This window comes from Scyliorhinus torazame, chromosome 13, assembly GCF_047496885.1.
Source record: "Scyliorhinus torazame isolate Kashiwa2021f chromosome 13, sScyTor2.1, whole genome shotgun sequence".
NCBI classification, from domain to species: Eukaryota; Metazoa; Chordata; class Chondrichthyes; order Carcharhiniformes; family Scyliorhinidae; genus Scyliorhinus; species Scyliorhinus torazame.
The window spans coordinates 195,067,086-195,084,287 of NC_092719.1; the positions used below are offsets into that span (position 1 = coordinate 195,067,086).

Here is a 17,202-nt window from a genome sequence, read left to right on the forward strand (position 1 = left end):
TTACTATAGCCCTGCCATTCTTCTTCCTGCCCAGCTGCGCAGCAGAGCCAGCCATGGTGCCATGAACCTGGCTGCTGCTGCCTTCCCCTGATGAGCCATCTCCCTCAACAGTATCCAAAACGGTATATCTGTTTTGCAGGGAGATGACCGCAGAGGACAAGAGGACACCTGCACTGCCTTCCTACATGTCCGAAGCTTAGGGGATTTTGGCAGGGGTTTGCAGGTGTCATGTCCACGGTGTTAAAAACAAGGGTGGCACCGAGCCCAGAGGTGGCGATTTTCAGAGTGTCGGAAGATCCGGGAATCCAGCAGGAGAAAGAGGCAGACGTTCTAGCCTTTACTTCCCTGGTAGCCCGGAGATGGATACTGTTAGCTTGGAGGGACTCAAAGCCCCCGAAGTCGGAGACCTGGCTATTGGACATGGCTAGCTTTCTCTGTTTGGAGAAAATCAGGTTCGTCTTGAGAGGATCAATGTTAGGGTTCGCCTGGAGGTGGCAACCGTTCGTCAACTTCTTCGCGGAAAATTAATCGTCAGCAGAAGGGGCGGGGGTTAGTTTAGCTTAGAGTAGGGGGTTAATAAAGGTGGGACCTGTCAGGAAGGGAGACGGCTTTTGCACTATGTTTATAGTTTCATGTACATTGTTTATTTTGTTGTTGTTACAATACCAAAAGTACCTCAATAAAATGTTTATTAAAAAAATAATTAAGTTAAAAGAGCAGAAGAAATAAGAAAGACCAGCTGGCAGAGCTGTTTATATTGCAGATTAAGTACCTCAATTGGAATGTGCCAAGGAGTTATGGGGAATTCTGCCTTAGTTCAGGCCAAGGTGAGGAGGAGATGTCTCCATCTGGAATCATTAGACAATTAATAGCACAAGATAACTCCAGTATAAAAGATGTCCCTGTGTATTGTCACTGCTGTGTCAACTATGGCTCCAACAGCAGAAAAATAAGTGGGGAAGGATTCTCTGATCCTGAGGCTAAGTGTTGACGCCGTCGTAAACGCCGTTGCGTCTTCCGACGGGTTCAACATGGCCTCAGGATCACCAATTCTGGCCCATACAGGGGGCCAGCACGGCACTGGAGCGACCCACGCCGCTCCAGCTGCTGATCCCGGCATCAACTGGGCACCGCGGGGTCTGCGTATGCGCAATAGCACCAGTGCCAACGCACGCATGCACAGTGGCACGGGCGCCAACGTGCACATGCGCAGTGGCTCCCTTCTCCGCACTGACCCCGACGCAACATGGTGCAGGGCTACAGGGGCCGGCGGAGAAGAAAGAGGCCACCAGCCCGAGAGGCCGGCCTGCCCATAGGCCGCACCCGGACCATTCCACACCGAGGTCCCGCCGGGTAAGACCAGGTTAGAACGGCGGCGGCAGGACTCGGGTTTTTGGTACGGCCGCTTGGCCCATCCCGGGCGGAGAATCGACGGGGGGGCCACCTATGCCAGCCGCAATGACCGTGTGCCATGGCCACTGATGCCATCAGAGGCCCAACCCATGGGCTGCATGCATCGGACTTCTAACACTGTTGCTGCTTGTGTTTGCCCCCATCCAGGACACGCTGCGCACAGCAGCCGGGAGCGGGAGAAGACTGGAGGGGGACCACCAGACCTGCGTCCCCTCACGTGCCCGAACAGAGGGCACTAGACATTTTCGGCGGGCCAGAGGAGAGGGAGGTCGCCATGCGGAGGTCGGCGGTGCACCACAAAGTGAGACACACCCCGCCTGGTTGTGGCTCCTCACGACAAATGTGTGCCCAACTCAACCCCCCACACCCCAACACCCCTCACCCCACACCCAAACCCCCACAGCCCCCACACCCCAGCCCTCACCAGCTCACACCTCACCCCTGTCTGTCTGTCTGTCCATAAATGCCGTCTTGTGTCTTACAGGACCATCCGAGGCCTCCGCCCCCAGTGAGGGCCATGGCCGGTGCCCCCCAGAAATCCGAGCACTGACGGGGAGAGCAGCCGGAACACCAGCCCTGTGCCCGAGAAGACCCAGGACACCACGACCCAGGGGACACCAACCCAGGACACCACGATCCAGGGGACCCCGACCCAGGACAGCATAACCCAGGACACCACGACCCAGGACACCACGACCCAGGAGACGCCGGAGTTTGGGTTGCAGGGGTCACTGACCTTTCCGTTACAGCTATCTCCAACACCCTCCACCATCTCAGAGACTATCACCTTGGTTGGGCAAATGAGTGAAGAGACTTCTGGGACACTCACTGGTGCGCATTACACAGTCGTTCTGGTACAGCAGGCGGAGGTAGGAGCAGCTATGGGGCCGGACGGTCGGAGGGCATGCCAGCCCCAGCAACCAGCTTCCGCCCAGATGGGTCCCGGGCTCCTGGAGCATCCAGTCCCACCCATAGTTCAGGTGCAGGCAGAGACCCAGGGACTAGAGGAGGAGATGACGGCCAGCTTTCAGCACCTGCAGACGGAGGTGGAGTCCATCCCCTGTAAGAGCAGGGAGTGATGGTGGTCAAGCGTGCCATCCAGGCCGACCGCACGGATGGCATCCGCGGTGGAGGCAATGGGGCGACGGAGTCGGACATGGGTCAGAGTATGCAAGGCCTGGGGCATTCTGTGCAGGCGGGGGCCATAGCCCAGGACAGGGCTGCCCACTCACAGGCAACCATGTGCCAGAGCCACCTGGACATTGCAGCTGCATTCCTCAGTGTGGCACAGCAGGCCATGTTTGAGAGCGTCGGCGGCATTGCCCAGGTGATGGCCCAGTCACAGCAGGCCATTGCAGAGAGCATCGGTGGCATTGCCCAGGTTCTCGCACAGACACAGAGGGAGGTGGCCGACTCCCTGTGCTTCATGGCCTCTAACTTTCAGACACATGTCAACACCAGAGCGGGCATCTGGACTGGCAGTGCCAGGTGTCAGGGGGGCCTCGGAGGTTGGCTCCGTTCGCACCCCCGTCCCATGGAGAAGTCCGGGGGCCATTGGACACCCCGAGGATGGAGGAGGTGCTGGGGCACGTGCTGGTGACTCCTGCAAGAGAGCTGCCGGAACACCGCAGCACCTCGGATTCTCCCTCTTCTGTCCCTGGTGCATCATGGTGGGCAGCGGGCAGAACAGGGCAGCACCACGCCACCCGGGACGCCCAAGCAACAGCTGGGTCCATCAAGGCCAGGCCGCCCCAGGAGACCCTCGTCACAAGGCGGGAGTCAGAGCAGTCGGCCTCCACTCCTGCTGTATCATCTGGGGAACCACCTAAGCGTAGTGTTAGGACACTGAAGGCCAGGAAGTTAGAAACCAGTTAAGTTGGCACGGGTGCAGGCCACAGTTTAGTTATAGGGGCTAGGGCACAGACTGTACATTGTCAACACCGTTGGAACATGCCTCTGTGCTCTGCCTGATGGGTGTGGGGATTGGGTGATCAGTGATGGCTACTGGGAGTGAGGAGTGGTGGATGGGAGAGGCCCAGTGGGTGGACCATGCAACCCCCCCCCCCTCCCCCGACCATCCTCATCACCCCGTCCCCAGCGATTCGACAGGACCGTGTGATGGACTGGCCAGCTTGCATGCAGGGATCACCCAGGTGGAAGGTACAACTGTGGGCATGGGTCAGACATTGTCCAATGCTGTGGAGCTCGGAGCTCATCGCAGAGCAGGCTGTCATCATCCTCCATCCCATGGACCAGACCCGCTGTCACTGGCAACCCAGTGCCCCCAGATTGTAGAGCCCCAGGTATGTAAAACGGAGATGGTGTGCATGCGGATGGTTTGGTGGTGTGGGGGGGGGGTGAGGGTGTTCGGTGGTGTGGGAGGTGCGGGTGTTCGGTGGTGTGGGGGGGATGAGGGGGTTCGGTGGTGTGGGAGGTGAGGGTGTTCGGTGGTGTGGAGGGGTGAGGGTGTTCGGTGGTGTGGGGGGGGGTGCGGGTGTTCGGTGGTGTGGGAGGTGAGGGTGTTCGGTGGTGTGGGGTGAGGGTGTTCGGTGGTGTGGGGGGGTGAGGGTGTTCGGTGGTGTGGAGGGGTGAGGGTGTTCGGTGGTGTGGGGGGGGTGAGGGTGTTCGGTGGTGTGGAGGGGTGAGGGTGTTCGGTGGTGTGGGGGGGTGAGGGTGTTCGGTGGTGTGGGGGGTGAGGGTGTTCGGTGGTGTGGGGGGGTGAGGGTGTTCGGTGGTGTGGGGGGGTGAGGGTGTTCGGTGGTGTGGGAGGTGAGGGTGTTCGGTGTGTGGAGGGGTGAGTGTGTTCGGTGGTGTGGGGGGGGTGAGGGTGTTCGGTGGTGTGGGGGGGTGAGGGTGTTCGGTGGTGTGGAGGGGTGAGGGTGTTCGGTGGTGTGGGGGGGGTGAGGGTGTTCGGTGGTGTGGGGGGGTGAGGGTGTTCGGTGGTGTGGGGGGGTGAGGGTGTTCGGTGGTGTGGAGGGGTGAGGGGGTTCGGTGGTGTGGGGGGGTGAGGGTGTTCGGTGGTGTGGGGGGGTGAGGGTGTTCGGTGGTGTGGAGGGGTGAGGGTGTTCGGTGGTGTGGGGGGGTGAGGGTGTTCGGTGGTGTGGGGGGGTGAGGGTGTTCGGTGGTGTGGGGGGGGTGAGGGTGTTCGGTGGTGTGGGGGGGTGAGGGTGTTCGGTGGTGTGGGGGGGTGAGGCTGTTCGGTGGTGTGGGGGGGGTGAGGGTGTTCGGTGGTGTGGGGGGGTGAGGGTGTTCGGTGGTGTGGGGGGTGAGGGTGTTCGGTGGTGTGGGGAGTTCGGGTGTTCAGTGGTGTCGTGGGTGAGGGGCTTCGGTGGTGTGTGGATGAGGGGGTTCGGTGGTGTGGAGGTGAGGGGGTTCGGTGGTGTGGGGGGTAAGGGTGTTCGGTGGTGTGGGGGGTGAGGGGGTTCGGTGGTGTGGGGGGTGAGGGGGTTCGGTGGTATGGGAGGTGAGGATGTTCGGTGGTGTGGGGGGTGAGGGGGTTTGGTGGTGTGGGGTGAGGGGGTTCGTGGGTTCGGTGGTGTGGGAGGTGAGGGGGTTCGGTGGTGAGGGGGTTCGGTGGTGTGGGGGGTGAAGGGGTTCGGTGGTGTGGGAGGTGAGGGGGTTCGGTGGTATGGGAAGTGAGGGGGTTCGGTGGTGTGGGAGGTGAGGGGGTTCGGTGGTGTGGGAAGTGAGGGGGTTCGGTGGTGTGGGGAGGTGAGGGTGTTCGGTGGTGTGCGGTTGAGGGTGTTTGGTGGTGTGGGGGTTGAGGGGGTTCGGTGGTGTGGGGATGAGGGTGTTCGGTGGTATGGGGGGGTGAGGGTGTTCGGTGGTGTGGGGTGTGAGGCGTTCTGTTGTATGGGGGGGTGAGGGTGTTCGGTGGTAGGGATAGTGAGGGTGTTCGGTGGTGTGGGGGTGAGGGGGTTCGGTGGTGTGGGGGTGAGGGGGTTTGGGGGTGAGGGGGTTCGGTGGTGTGGGGGGTGAGGGTGTTCGGTGGTGTGGGGTGAGGGTGTTCGGTGGTGTGGGGGATGAGGGTGTTCGGTGGTGTGGGGGATGAGGGGGCTCGCCGGTGTGGGGGGTGAGGGGGTTCGGTGGTGTGGGGGATGAGGGTGTTCGGTGGTGTGGGGGATGAGGGTGTTCGCCGGTGTGGGGGGGTGAGGGTGTTCGGTGGTATGTGGGGTGAGGGGGTTCGGTGGTATGGGAGGTGAGGGTGTTCGGTGGTGTGGGGGATGAGGGTGTTCGGTGGTATGGGAGGCGAGGGTGTTCAGTGTTGGGGGCGGTGAGGGTGTTCGGTGGTATGTGGGGTGAGTGTGTTCGGTGGTATGGGAGGTGAGGGTGTTCGGTGTTGGGGGCGGTGAGGGTGTTCGGTGGTGTGGGGGGTGAGGGTGTTCGGTGGTGTGGGGGATGAGGGGGTTCGCCGGTGTGGGGGGTGAGGGGGTTCGGTGGTGTGGGGGATGAGGGTGTTCGGTGGTATGGGAGGTGAGGGTGTTCGGTGTTGGGGGCGGTGAGGGTGTTCGGTGGTGAGGGGGTTCGGTGGTGTGGGGGGTGAGGGGGTTCGGTGGTGAGGGGGTTCGGTGGTGTGGGGGGTGAGGGGGTTCGGTGGTGTGGGGGGTGAGGGTGTTCGGTGGTGTGGGGGATGAGGGGGTTCGCCGGTGTGGGGGGTGAGGGGGTTCGGTGGTGTGGGGGATGAGGGTGTTCGGTGGTATGGCAGGTGAGGGTGTTCGGTGGTATGGGAGGTGAGGCTGTTCGGTGGTATGGGAGGTGAGGGTGTTCGGTGGTATGGGAGGTGAGGGTGTTCGGTGGTATGGGAGGTGAGGGTGTTCGGTGTTGGGGGCGGTGAGGGAGTTCGGTGGTGTGGGGGGTAAGGGTGTTCGGTGGTGTGGGGGATGAGGGTGTTCGGTGGTATGGGAGGTGAGGGTGTTCGGTGTTGGGGGCGGTGAGGGTGTTCGGTGGTGTCGGGGCTGAGGGTGTTCGGTGGTATGTGGGGTGAGGGTGTTCGGTGTTGGGGGAGGTGAGGGTGTTCGGTGGTATGTGGGGTGAGGGTGTTCGGTGGTATGGGAGGTGAGGGTGTTCGGTGGTATGGGAGGTGAGGGTGTTCGGTGGTATGGGAGGCGAGGGTGTTCAGTGTTGGGGGCGGTGAGGGTGTTCGGTGGTATGTGGGGTGAGTGTGTTCGGTGGTATGGGAGGTGAGGGTGTTCGGTGTTGGGGGCGGTGAGGGTGTTCGGTGGTATGTGGGGTGAGGGTGTTCGGTGGTATGGGAGGTGAGGGTGTTCGGTGGTATGGGAGGTGAGGGTGTTCGGTGGTATGGGAGGTGAGGGTGTTCGGTGTTGGGGGCGGTGAGGGTGTTCGGTGGTATGTGGGGTGAGGGTGTTCGGTGGTGTGGGAGGTGAGGGTGTTCGGTGGTGTCGGGGTTGAGGGTGTTCGGTGGTATGTGGGGTGAGGGTGTTCGGTGTTGGGGGAGGTGAGGGTGTTCGGTGGTATGTGGGGTGAGGGTGTTCGGTGGTATGGGAGGTGAGGGTGTTCGGTGGTATGGGAGGTGAGGGTGTTCGGTGGTATGGGAGGTGAGGGTGTTCGGTGGTATGGGAGGTGAGGGTGTTCGGTGGTATGGGAGGCGAGGGTGTTCAGTGTTGGGGGCGGTGAGGGTGTTCGGTGGTATGTGGGGTGAGTGTGTTCGGTGGTATGGGAGGTGAGGGTGTTCGGTGTTGGGGGCGGTGAGGGTGTTCGGTGGTATGTGGGGTGAGGGTGTTCGGTGGTATGGGAGGTGAGGGTGTTCGGTGGTATGGGAGGTGAGGGTGTTCGGTGGTATGGGAGGTGAGGGTGTTCGGTGTTGGGGGCGGTGAGGGTGTTCGGTGGTATGTGGGGTGAGGGTGTTCGGTGGTGTGGGAGGTGAGGGTGTTCGGTGGTGTCGGGGTTGAGGGTGTTCGGTGGTATGTGGGGTGAGGGTGTTCGGTGTTGGGGGAGGTGAGGGTGTTCGGTGGTATGTGGGGTGAGGGTGTTCGGTGGTATGGGAGGTGAGGGTGTTCGGTGGTATGGGAGGTGAGGGTGTTCGGTGGTATGGGAGGTGAGGGTGTTCGGTGTTGGGGGCGGTGAGGGTGTTCGGTGGTATGTGGGGTGAGGGTGTTCGGTGGTATGGGCGGTGAGGGTGTTCGGTGTTGGGGGCGGTGAGGGTGTTCGGTGGTGTCGGGGGTGAGGGTGTTCAATGGTGTGGGAGGTGTGGGTGTTCGGTGGTATGGGAGGTGAGGGTGTTCGGTGGTGTGGGGGGTGAGGGGGTTCGGTGGTGTGGGGGGTTCGGTGGTGTCGGGGGTGAGGGTGTTCAATGGTGTGGGAGGTGTGGGTGTTCGGTGGTATGGGAGGTGAGGGTGTTCGGTGGTCAAGGGATGTGGTATTGTGGTGTCCGTGTCCCTGCCCAGCACCCTCCCCTCCCCGTTAGTTTGTGAAACATGTGTCGACTAATGTGTCCCGTGCTCACTGGCCCTGACGATGGGGTTGCGCGGCCACCCGTGCCTGGCCAGCCCCTAGTCCCGCTCATTGTCCCGCTCCCTGTCCCCCTCCCTCTCATCCTCCTCATCTGATGAGGCATGCCCTTGCTCCTCATCCTCCTCCAGCACATCGCCCCTCTGCAGGGCTATATTGTGGAGGATGCAGCAGATCACAACCTTCTCCTCCTCCTCGTCTAGTTGGGCAGCCGGCCCTCCAGCTTGAGCGGCTGCCACCTGCCCCTCTGCAGCCCGCTCCTCTGATGCAGCCTCCGCCTCCTCTCTGAGCCGCCCCCGCCCACACTGCCACAGGCTGCATGCAGGGCAGCGGCCGCCACCACGGTGGCCAACATCACTGGTTGGTGACCAAGCATGATTATCTGCAGGGGATGAGGGGAAAACATGTCATCATGGTGCATACACACGTGCACAACCAGATACCATGAGCTACAGGGTGCCCCAGTTGTCACCGCTCGCATCAGCCACGCATGTCCCCCACCCACTCACACCGGCCCCGTCGGTGCCCCTGGTCTTGGCGCCTGTCCCCGCTGCCAGTGCCACTGTTTTATGGCACTGCCCTCACTGGGGGCTGCCGTTGATGTGGCCCTGGGTGGTCCCCCGGTGGGTGTCGCTGTTTGAGTGGAGTGGCCAGGAAGTATGGAAGTTTCCTCGGCGTCCACCCAGGGGCCAGGGTGGGTGGCGAACAAGATGGCCGCCATAATGGCACAGGTTGCGTGTGCTCCGCCCTTGTCATGTCAGAGGCTCCCCAGCTGCTCGAACTGACTCCCCCGCTTCCCCTCCTCTCCGCCGGCCCTGGCAGCCCCCCACTCCCCTGCAGAAAGCACGGGCAGAGTACGATACAGGAGCCCGCGGATCCCCAACGGCAAATCTTACCTCCTCTCGCAGCCGCCTCAGCCAGCACGTCGGCTTCACAAATTTTAAAAGGTGGTTAGAAACACACCGTCAGGAAATCGGCTCATCCGGGACGCAGAATCGCTGAGGCCCTGGAGAATTGGTCATCAGGGCAGATAATGAGATGCGTACTGTACTTCCGGGCCATGCAGTGGGCGCCGCGATTTCGTCGGGTTGGGGGTCCGGAGAATTCCGATTCGGCGCGAAACCGGCGTCAATCCGGATTTTGGCATCGGATCCGATTCTCTGGCTGATCGCCTTTCGCCATTTCGGCGCGATATCACAGAGACTCCAGCTCATGACTGTTATATTACATATGAACCATACAATCATGACAGGTACCTCATGAGGATGCCACTGAGACACGCCATTCTTTCTGGCAGAAGACCAAAATCATCCTGCTTATTCTCTACATGGAGGAACATGTACTGGCCATCACAGACAGGGGAAGACTCCTATGAACAGGGCTGTGATGAGTGGCAAGCTGAAGAAGATATCACAGCTTGTCCACTTTCTCCCCTTTTACCTCCATCTCTCCATTTGCACTCTGCACGACAAGCTGCCGCCAATTCTAACTCTGCTGACCGTTGGCACTTAGCGAACCCTCATTTGTCTCCTTCATATCAAATGCTGATAATGTAGACACAACTCTGCCAAAGTCACCCACCACAGCCAAACATTGGTTCCTCACATCAGTGACCCAGTAACCAGCTTGTGACCACATAGCCTGGATGGAATGAAAGTAGCAGAGAGGCCTTGAACAGGACAAATGAATGGGGCACACTTGAAGAATTACGTCTTAACTGATTTTAGCAGATAACAAATCAAAAATTTCTCATGTTTTACTAATAAAAATAATAATTTTTACCTCCTCTGGCTGAAATAGTTTTTACAAATTTCTTAGCTTCAAACACATTTTCCAGAGTTGCTTGAAATATTGTATCCTTCCATGTGTCAATATTATCATCAAATATAATAATTCCAAAATGATCCTTTGTGTCCATATCACCTAAGATTTTGACAAGCGCTTCATTTGTCTGGAAGAAACAAAATAAAAGTTAACAACTGTAACTCGAGCATAAATTTTAACAAGTACATTAACTGTAGAGCCACAAGAGGCTTTGATGCTATTTTTCACATTGTGTTGCGATGTCATGTCGATGGCCCCATGAAACGCAGCTGATTGCACGATGAATAAGAGAATGCTGATGCACTATCAATTACGACGAGACGAGTGTAAAGAGTAATCGAGGCTTTATTAAGCAGAGATGAGTTGCCTCCTACAGCTGCTGCCGAAATGGCTGCAGCTCGGTGAGCACACACATTTATACTCCGCCTACTGGGCGGAGCCAGCAGGCAGGGATCTACCCCCGTACCTGTTGTACAGGAGGAGCCTTACCGTATTACTTCTCATATACGGCATATATACAAACAGTGGTGACTACCACAAAAGCACTGTTACTTTTGACCAAATAGTTGGCAGTTGATTTGTATTGAAGTCAACTTACAAAGCATGTTGTTGAACTATAGAAACTGTTGCTATTTAATTCTTACATCTGAAGTAGGAATGTATAATTGAATTGTATTACAGCATTATCAGTTGATATTTGCGTTTGCACCTAAATAGATGATGAAACAAACAAAATTATGTGGCTGGATTTACCATTCCTGAGACTAAGTGTTGAAGCCGGGGCAGGACTCGTGGACTTCCATGACAGCAGAACTGCCCCAGCTCCTGGACCAATTCAGTGACCATTGAGGGGCTAGCACCGGCGCCTTATGGAAATGCCGGGTCCATGACTGACACTCGGGAGGCTGACAAGCTGCAGCCGCAGATACACACTTCACTCCCCACACACCAGCCAACAAGATGGCACTGGTTGCGCTGAAATGCGTCCATCCCACTGATGGGTTGGCTGGGGTCAGAGGGCACCTAGGGGGGTGGCCTGTGGGGACACACAGCCCAATTCGTGACCACCCCCAGCTACCCCCCCCCCCCCCAGGCCCTGGCATAAGCCTCCCCTCCCAACCAGTGGCACAACTGTCAGCAAACTATGACGATGTTGGATACTGTCCATACCCCTATCTCTCAGCAGCCACAGTGCCTGTTTCACGATTTTTAAAAGCACAAGTGAACCTCCCCGTCAGGAATTCGCCCCAGTGAAGACAGAAGCTCGCGGAGGCCCCAGAGAATACCAGGTCAGGACCGCTAATGATATGCTAATGTCGTTTTTGTGCATTCTGGAACGCATTGACACCGCTGTCGAGGCGACAGAGAATTATGATTTGAAACCGGTGCCAGCCACAATTTCAGCGGGAACCGATTCTCTGCCCAATCGCGTTTCCCAATTCCGGCGTCGGCCAACAGAGAATCTTGCCCATGATGTTTAACACCCAACACAAGCATGAGGGTGACCTGATCCCCTGCATGAACCCACATCAGACCCCCCCCCCCCCCCGCCAGAGAACCCCACCAGAGACCCCCACTTATCAGAGAACCCCCCATATCAGAGACACCCCTATATCAGAGCCCTCATAACAGAGACACCCCTATAAGAGGCAACCGATAACAGCGAACACCCACCACAGTCCTCCCCCATATCAGAGAACCCCTGGTTACCACACCCTGGCCTAGTGAGCGATCGATTCCAGCCCCACAGTCTCCGGTGTCCCAACACAAGTGAATTAACCAATAATTTGTGCAAAGTCTCTGAGATCTTTGGCACTTGACTGCTCCAATGACATACAGGCACCAGATTTGTAAGTGAGACACAACGACTGTTTATTTACAACAAAAATAGAGATAAGACATGCAATACTTGGAAAGCAATAATGGCCAGCTAATTCACTACACCTCCCTTTTCCATCCCACCCTCTACTCAAACACACACAAGACAGACATGCACAGAGGGTAGGGGAAGGGGTAAAAATAATAGGAATTAATTTGTGAAATGGAAGATGTGTGTCGTTGTTTCTGATGTTGAAATTGTTGCAACCACAGATGTCCTTCCAGGACGCAGAGTGAAAGGTTGGATCGTTAATGAGTGATTTCTAGCAGCAACATTCAGTCAAAACTCTCCCAGGCTGTAGGATTCCCTCCAGGGAGTCACTTTGACTCTTATTAATTTGGGCCTTCACTCCAAAGGAACAGCGTCAGGCCGGTGTAATTCTTATTTGTGCCCCACTCCCATAACAGAGACCTCCCCCCACTTCACTCACCCCCACCTGCAAACTAAAGGGCAGTCCAGGCAGTAACAGTGAAAAAAAAATCACTGCCTTTTCACTCACCTGACCCTTACACCTGCTCCCTCAGACAGATGTCTAGAAAGCAGTAGCTATGATTTCATAGAAGCCAAAGAAAGCCAATGCCACATGACAAGGATTTAAACCACCACAGATCCTTTGACCGGCAAGGCTTCTATTCACATCAAAGAGAAACCCAGACTGATCCAGAAGATGAGATTGCAGGGGATTGTGGGTAGAATACTAGATTGGATTGAGGTTTGGCTGACTGAGAGAAAGCAGAGGGTCGGGATAAATGGGTCCATCTCAGGTTGGTGAACTGTAACTAGTAGGGTGCCGCAGGGGTCAATCCTCAGACCTCAGCTGTTTTACAATTTATATAAATAATCTGCAAGCAGGGACAGGGTGTAATATAGCAACAATCTGTGGATGATACTAAAATAGGTGGCAAAGCAGGTAGGGAAGAGGAGATAAAGATTTTACAGATGGATATAGATAGGCGAGGAGATTGCGCCAGAATTTGCCAGATGTAGATAAGTGTGAGGTTATCCATTTTAGCCAAAAAAATAGAAAGGCAAATTATTATCTAAATGGAAAGCAGATTCAATATGCGTCTGAGCAGAGGCACCTGGGTGTCTTTGTTCATGAATCGCAGAATACAGGTACAGCAAGTAATTAAAAAGGCAAATGGAATGTTAGCATTTATTGCAAAAGGGCTGGAGTATAAAAGTAGAGAAGTGTGGTTGCAATTGTGTAGGATGTTGGTGAGACCACATTGTGTCCACTTTTGGTCTTCTTATTTGAGGAATGATATGGTGGCATTGGAGGCAATTCAGAGGAGATTGATCAGATTGATTCCAGGGATGAAAGGGTTGACGTATGGGGAGAGATTAAACAATTTGAGCTTATACTCATTGGAGTTTAGAAGGATGAGAGGGGAACTGATCAAGGTGTATAAAATACTAAATGGGATTGATAAAGTAAACGTACACCAAATGATCCCCCTTGTGGGGAAATCTAAAATGAGAGGTCACGGATATAGGTTGAGGGACAGTAGATTTAGAACTGAGATGAGGAGGAACTACTTCTCGCAGAGGGTGGTGAATCTCTGGAACTCACTGCCCCATAGTGCAGTGGAATCTGAGTCATGAAATGGTTTCAAGAAAGAGATAGATATATTTTTGATTTTAAAATGGGTTAAAGAGATATGGGCAACAGGTGGTGAGGTGGATTTGAGACCAGGAAGAGATCAGCCATGATCTGATTGAATGGCGGAGCAGGCTCGAAGGGCTAAATTGCCTACTTCTGCTCCTAATTCCTATGTTCCTATGAATCCATTACCACCAGTGATTGGGTGACACCAATAGTTCCTGTGTTAAAGTGTGATGGTTCAGTAAGAATATGTGGAGCTTTTAAAACAACAATTAATACAGTAATGAGTTCAGAGCTCTATACTCTACCACTTATTGAAGAATTATTCACTAGACTCTCAGGAAGCCAAACAATTAGCAAAATAGATCTGTCTCGGGCAAATCTACAGATGAATGTGACTGCAGAGTCACTTATCATAGTGCCACATAATGGTCTTTTTATTATTGGAGACTTCCATTTGGGATAACTTCAGCACCTGCTCTTTTTTAGAGATCCATGGATCAAATTCTGCGTGAGCTATCTGGTGTTCAATATTCCCTAGATGAAAGTCTTATTACAGGTTCAAATGTTGAAGAAAATGTAAGGAATTTGGAAGCTACTGTAGCATGATTACAGCACTACCACCTTAGAGCCAAGAAAGAAAAGTGTGAATTTTTAATGTCTTCTATAAACTATCTGGGTCATATCAACGACGAAAATGGTTTACGTAAAGAACCAAAGAAGATGTCTGAGATCCTAGGAGCCCTGTATCCTCGAAATGTGATGCTGTTGAGGATTGCTCAATTATTACAGCAAATTCATTCATAACTTCGCCACAAGGCTGAAGCCATGAAACACATTGCTTTGTGTCAAACAAACATGGCACGGGATGAAGAATGTGAAAATGCTTATCAAGATGTCAAAGACAAAGAACAAAGAACAAAGAAATGTACAGCACAGGAACAGGCCCTTCGTCCCTCCAAGCCCGTGCCGACCATGCTGCCCGACTAAACTACAATCTTCTACACTTCCTGGGTCCGTATCCCTCTATTCCCATCCTATTCATGTATTTGTCAAGATGCCCCTTAAATGTCACTATCGTAAAACTCATCGGCAAACTCTTTCATCATCCGTCTGGACAGTATAAGATATGAGACTTGTTTTTGCTAGGATGGTGATCAGTGTCCATTTTTCACTTGTTCTATCGCACCTAGCTAATACTCGTACTCCACGGGTTGAAGACTCTACTCTTTGAGTTTTGCTCTCTCCGAGTAATTTGCACTTGTTGTCACTTGACAGTTTCCGAAGTAACAGGTGGTATCAAGAAGTCAAATTGTGTTCTCAATTTCGTCTTGAAGAGTAACATTTCTGGTGAGCTCTGCATTGTTGCATGTGCGGAATTTCTATATGACATTAGAAAGTTGTTAACACATTTTGATAAGGAGCCTTGATCTCTCTATGCCTTAACTGCCTGTTTGAGTGATTGTGCAAATTATTTGACCAACCCGTTGGTTGTAGGGTGATACGGAGCAGATTTTACATGTTGAATACCAACCCCCCTTTAACTAATTTACAAACTCTTTTCATATAAATTGAGTCCCATTCTCACTTAGAAGTTGCTCCGACCTTCCGGACCTTGCAAATACCTCACCTCACCTAATCCCTCGCTGGCTTGTTCGGTTGTTGTGGATTTCATGATTGAGACTTAGCAATGAGGGGGAAGGGATTTTTTTTTTTGTTATTGATCCATTGTTTGGATGTTGTTATATATATCCTTATTCGAATTTTTAAAAAAAAAAATTTTAATGATTGAGACCTGGCCATTTTGAGTGTGCGTTGACCATCAGTAGGAACATATGTCCCTCAACTGGACCAGCATAGTCTATATGTATTCTCTGCCATGGTTGTGTCGGCCATTCCCACAGATGTAAGGGTTGCAGAAGTGGAGTATTGCTTAGTGTAACATGGGATTGGCATTTCCCCACCTTCTCCTCAATTTGGGCATATAATCCAGGCTATCAAAAATAACTGTGTGCCAATTCCTTTATCCTCACCACACCAGGATGTCCTTCATGTAGCTGATCAAGGATTCTGTTGCACAGCCATGGAGGAATAATTACTCAAATTCCCAATAACAGAATTCTACTCTGGACTGCCAACTCAAGTCTTTTCATGATGTAGGGCTTGAGGTCTGGATTCTTCTGATGCACATTTGTTAATGTGCCTTTACATCATATCCATAACCTTCACCATCACTGGATCGATTTTTATATACCTCTGTACATGAGACAACATCACTGGTACACTATCCATGTGAGCAAGATATAAAGGGTTGGATTCTTCAGCCCCTAGCCATGTGTTTCCCGGCAGAGGCTGCTGGTGGCAAGATACTCTGTTCCCGCCGATGTCAATGGGAATTCCCATTGAAATCACCCCACTCCTCGAGGAAGCCTCTGCCGGGAAACACATGGCTAGGGACTGAAGAATTCAATCATGGCTGATATTTTCTCATCCCCATTCACCTGCCTTCTCGCCATAACCCCTGATCCTCATATTAATCAAGAACCTATCTAACTCTGTCTTAAAGACACTCAATGATTTGGCCTCCACAGCCTTCTGCGATAAAGAGTTCAACAGATTCACCACCCTCTGGCTGAAGAAATTCCTCCTCAGCTCAGTTTTAAAGGATCGTCCCTTTAGTCTGAGATTGTGTCCTCTGGTTCTAGTTTTTCCTACAAGTGGAAACATACTATCCACATCCACTCTATCCAGGCCTCGCAGTATCCTGTAAGTTTCAATTAGATCCCCCCTCATCCTTCTAAACTCCAACGAGTACAGACCCAGAGTCCTCAACCGTTCCTCATATAACAAGTTCTTCATTCCAGGGATCATTCTTGTGAACCTCCTCTGGACCCTTTCCACGGACAGCACATCCTTCCTTAGATACGGGACCCAAAACTGCTCACAATACTCCAAATGGGGTCTGACTAGAGCCTTATACAGCCTCAGAAGTACACCCCTGGTCCTGTATTCTAGCCCTCTTGACATGAATGCTAACATTGCATTTGCCTTCTTAACTGCCGACTGAAACTGCACATTAACCTGAAGAGAATTGTGAACAAGGACTCTCAAGTCACTTTGTGCTTCTGATTTCCTAAGCATTTCCCCATTTAGAAAATAGTCCAACAGATCTATTACGTATCATAAAGGATGGAGAGGGGTTATACGTTCTGTTTGGTTCTGTAACTATTGTGTATGGAATGTAATTGAGGTACCCTCAATAACGAAGCTTAGAGATTAAACTGTAAAGAAGGCTTTATTAGACTAAGAACTATGTTAGAGCTGAGACAAGTGCTGACTGCTACACAGCCCATGAGGCAGCCCTTTATATATGGCTCACAGAGGGCGGAGCCAGAAGCGGAGTCCCCAGGGTTCCAAGCCCGGTCTTAAAGGGGACATCACCTTACATGATGATAAGGCAGTAACCGTTCGTCACAGTAATGAGTTAAATTTTACTAGACTTAAATAAACTATTGGTGCGAACTAAAGAAAACAAAAACAGAAAGCACCGGATATGACCCCACTATCTAACAGCACCCTGTGGGGGGGGGGGGGGGGGTTCAGGCCTCCGACTCGTCGAGGCCTCACTCAGTTATGTTTCCTGCACTGAGGAGCTCTGCCTTAAAATTGCAATTACACCTCATTCAGCAACATATAACTTTTTCCAGGGTGATTGCAGTGAAACTAACAGCGTCACCGTTGTTTCGATTAATTCATGATTACTATGGAAACTGCCGTCACTGCAAACCCCTGCAGTACACCAAATGGCTGTCGGGAGACTCACTTACCTCAACTTCTGGGTTTCCAAGTGCAGACCCAAAAGCTGCTGTCACTGTCAGTGGAGAAATGATGGCAAACACCGACAGTTTCAGTTATTACCAGAGCAGAATTCAAGCAATTGTATCCAATTGAAATTGAGTCAAATTCCCCACACTTTTTCTGTTTACATCTGCTCACTTCCAGTACATTGTGC

General features: G+C 53.3%; 1 protein-coding gene across 1 annotated transcript in view; it reads right to left on the minus strand.

Moving 5' to 3' along the window:
• Positions 1–17,202, minus strand: part of LOC140388481 (inter-alpha-trypsin inhibitor heavy chain H3-like) — a 94,767-nt gene that overhangs the window by 65,846 nt on the left and 11,719 nt on the right. The window contains exon 10 of the mRNA XM_072472749.1: positions 9,664–9,832. Coding sequence (XP_072328850.1) covers positions 9,664–9,832 — 169 coding nt within the window. The remainder of the gene's footprint in view (positions 1–9,663; positions 9,833–17,202) is intronic.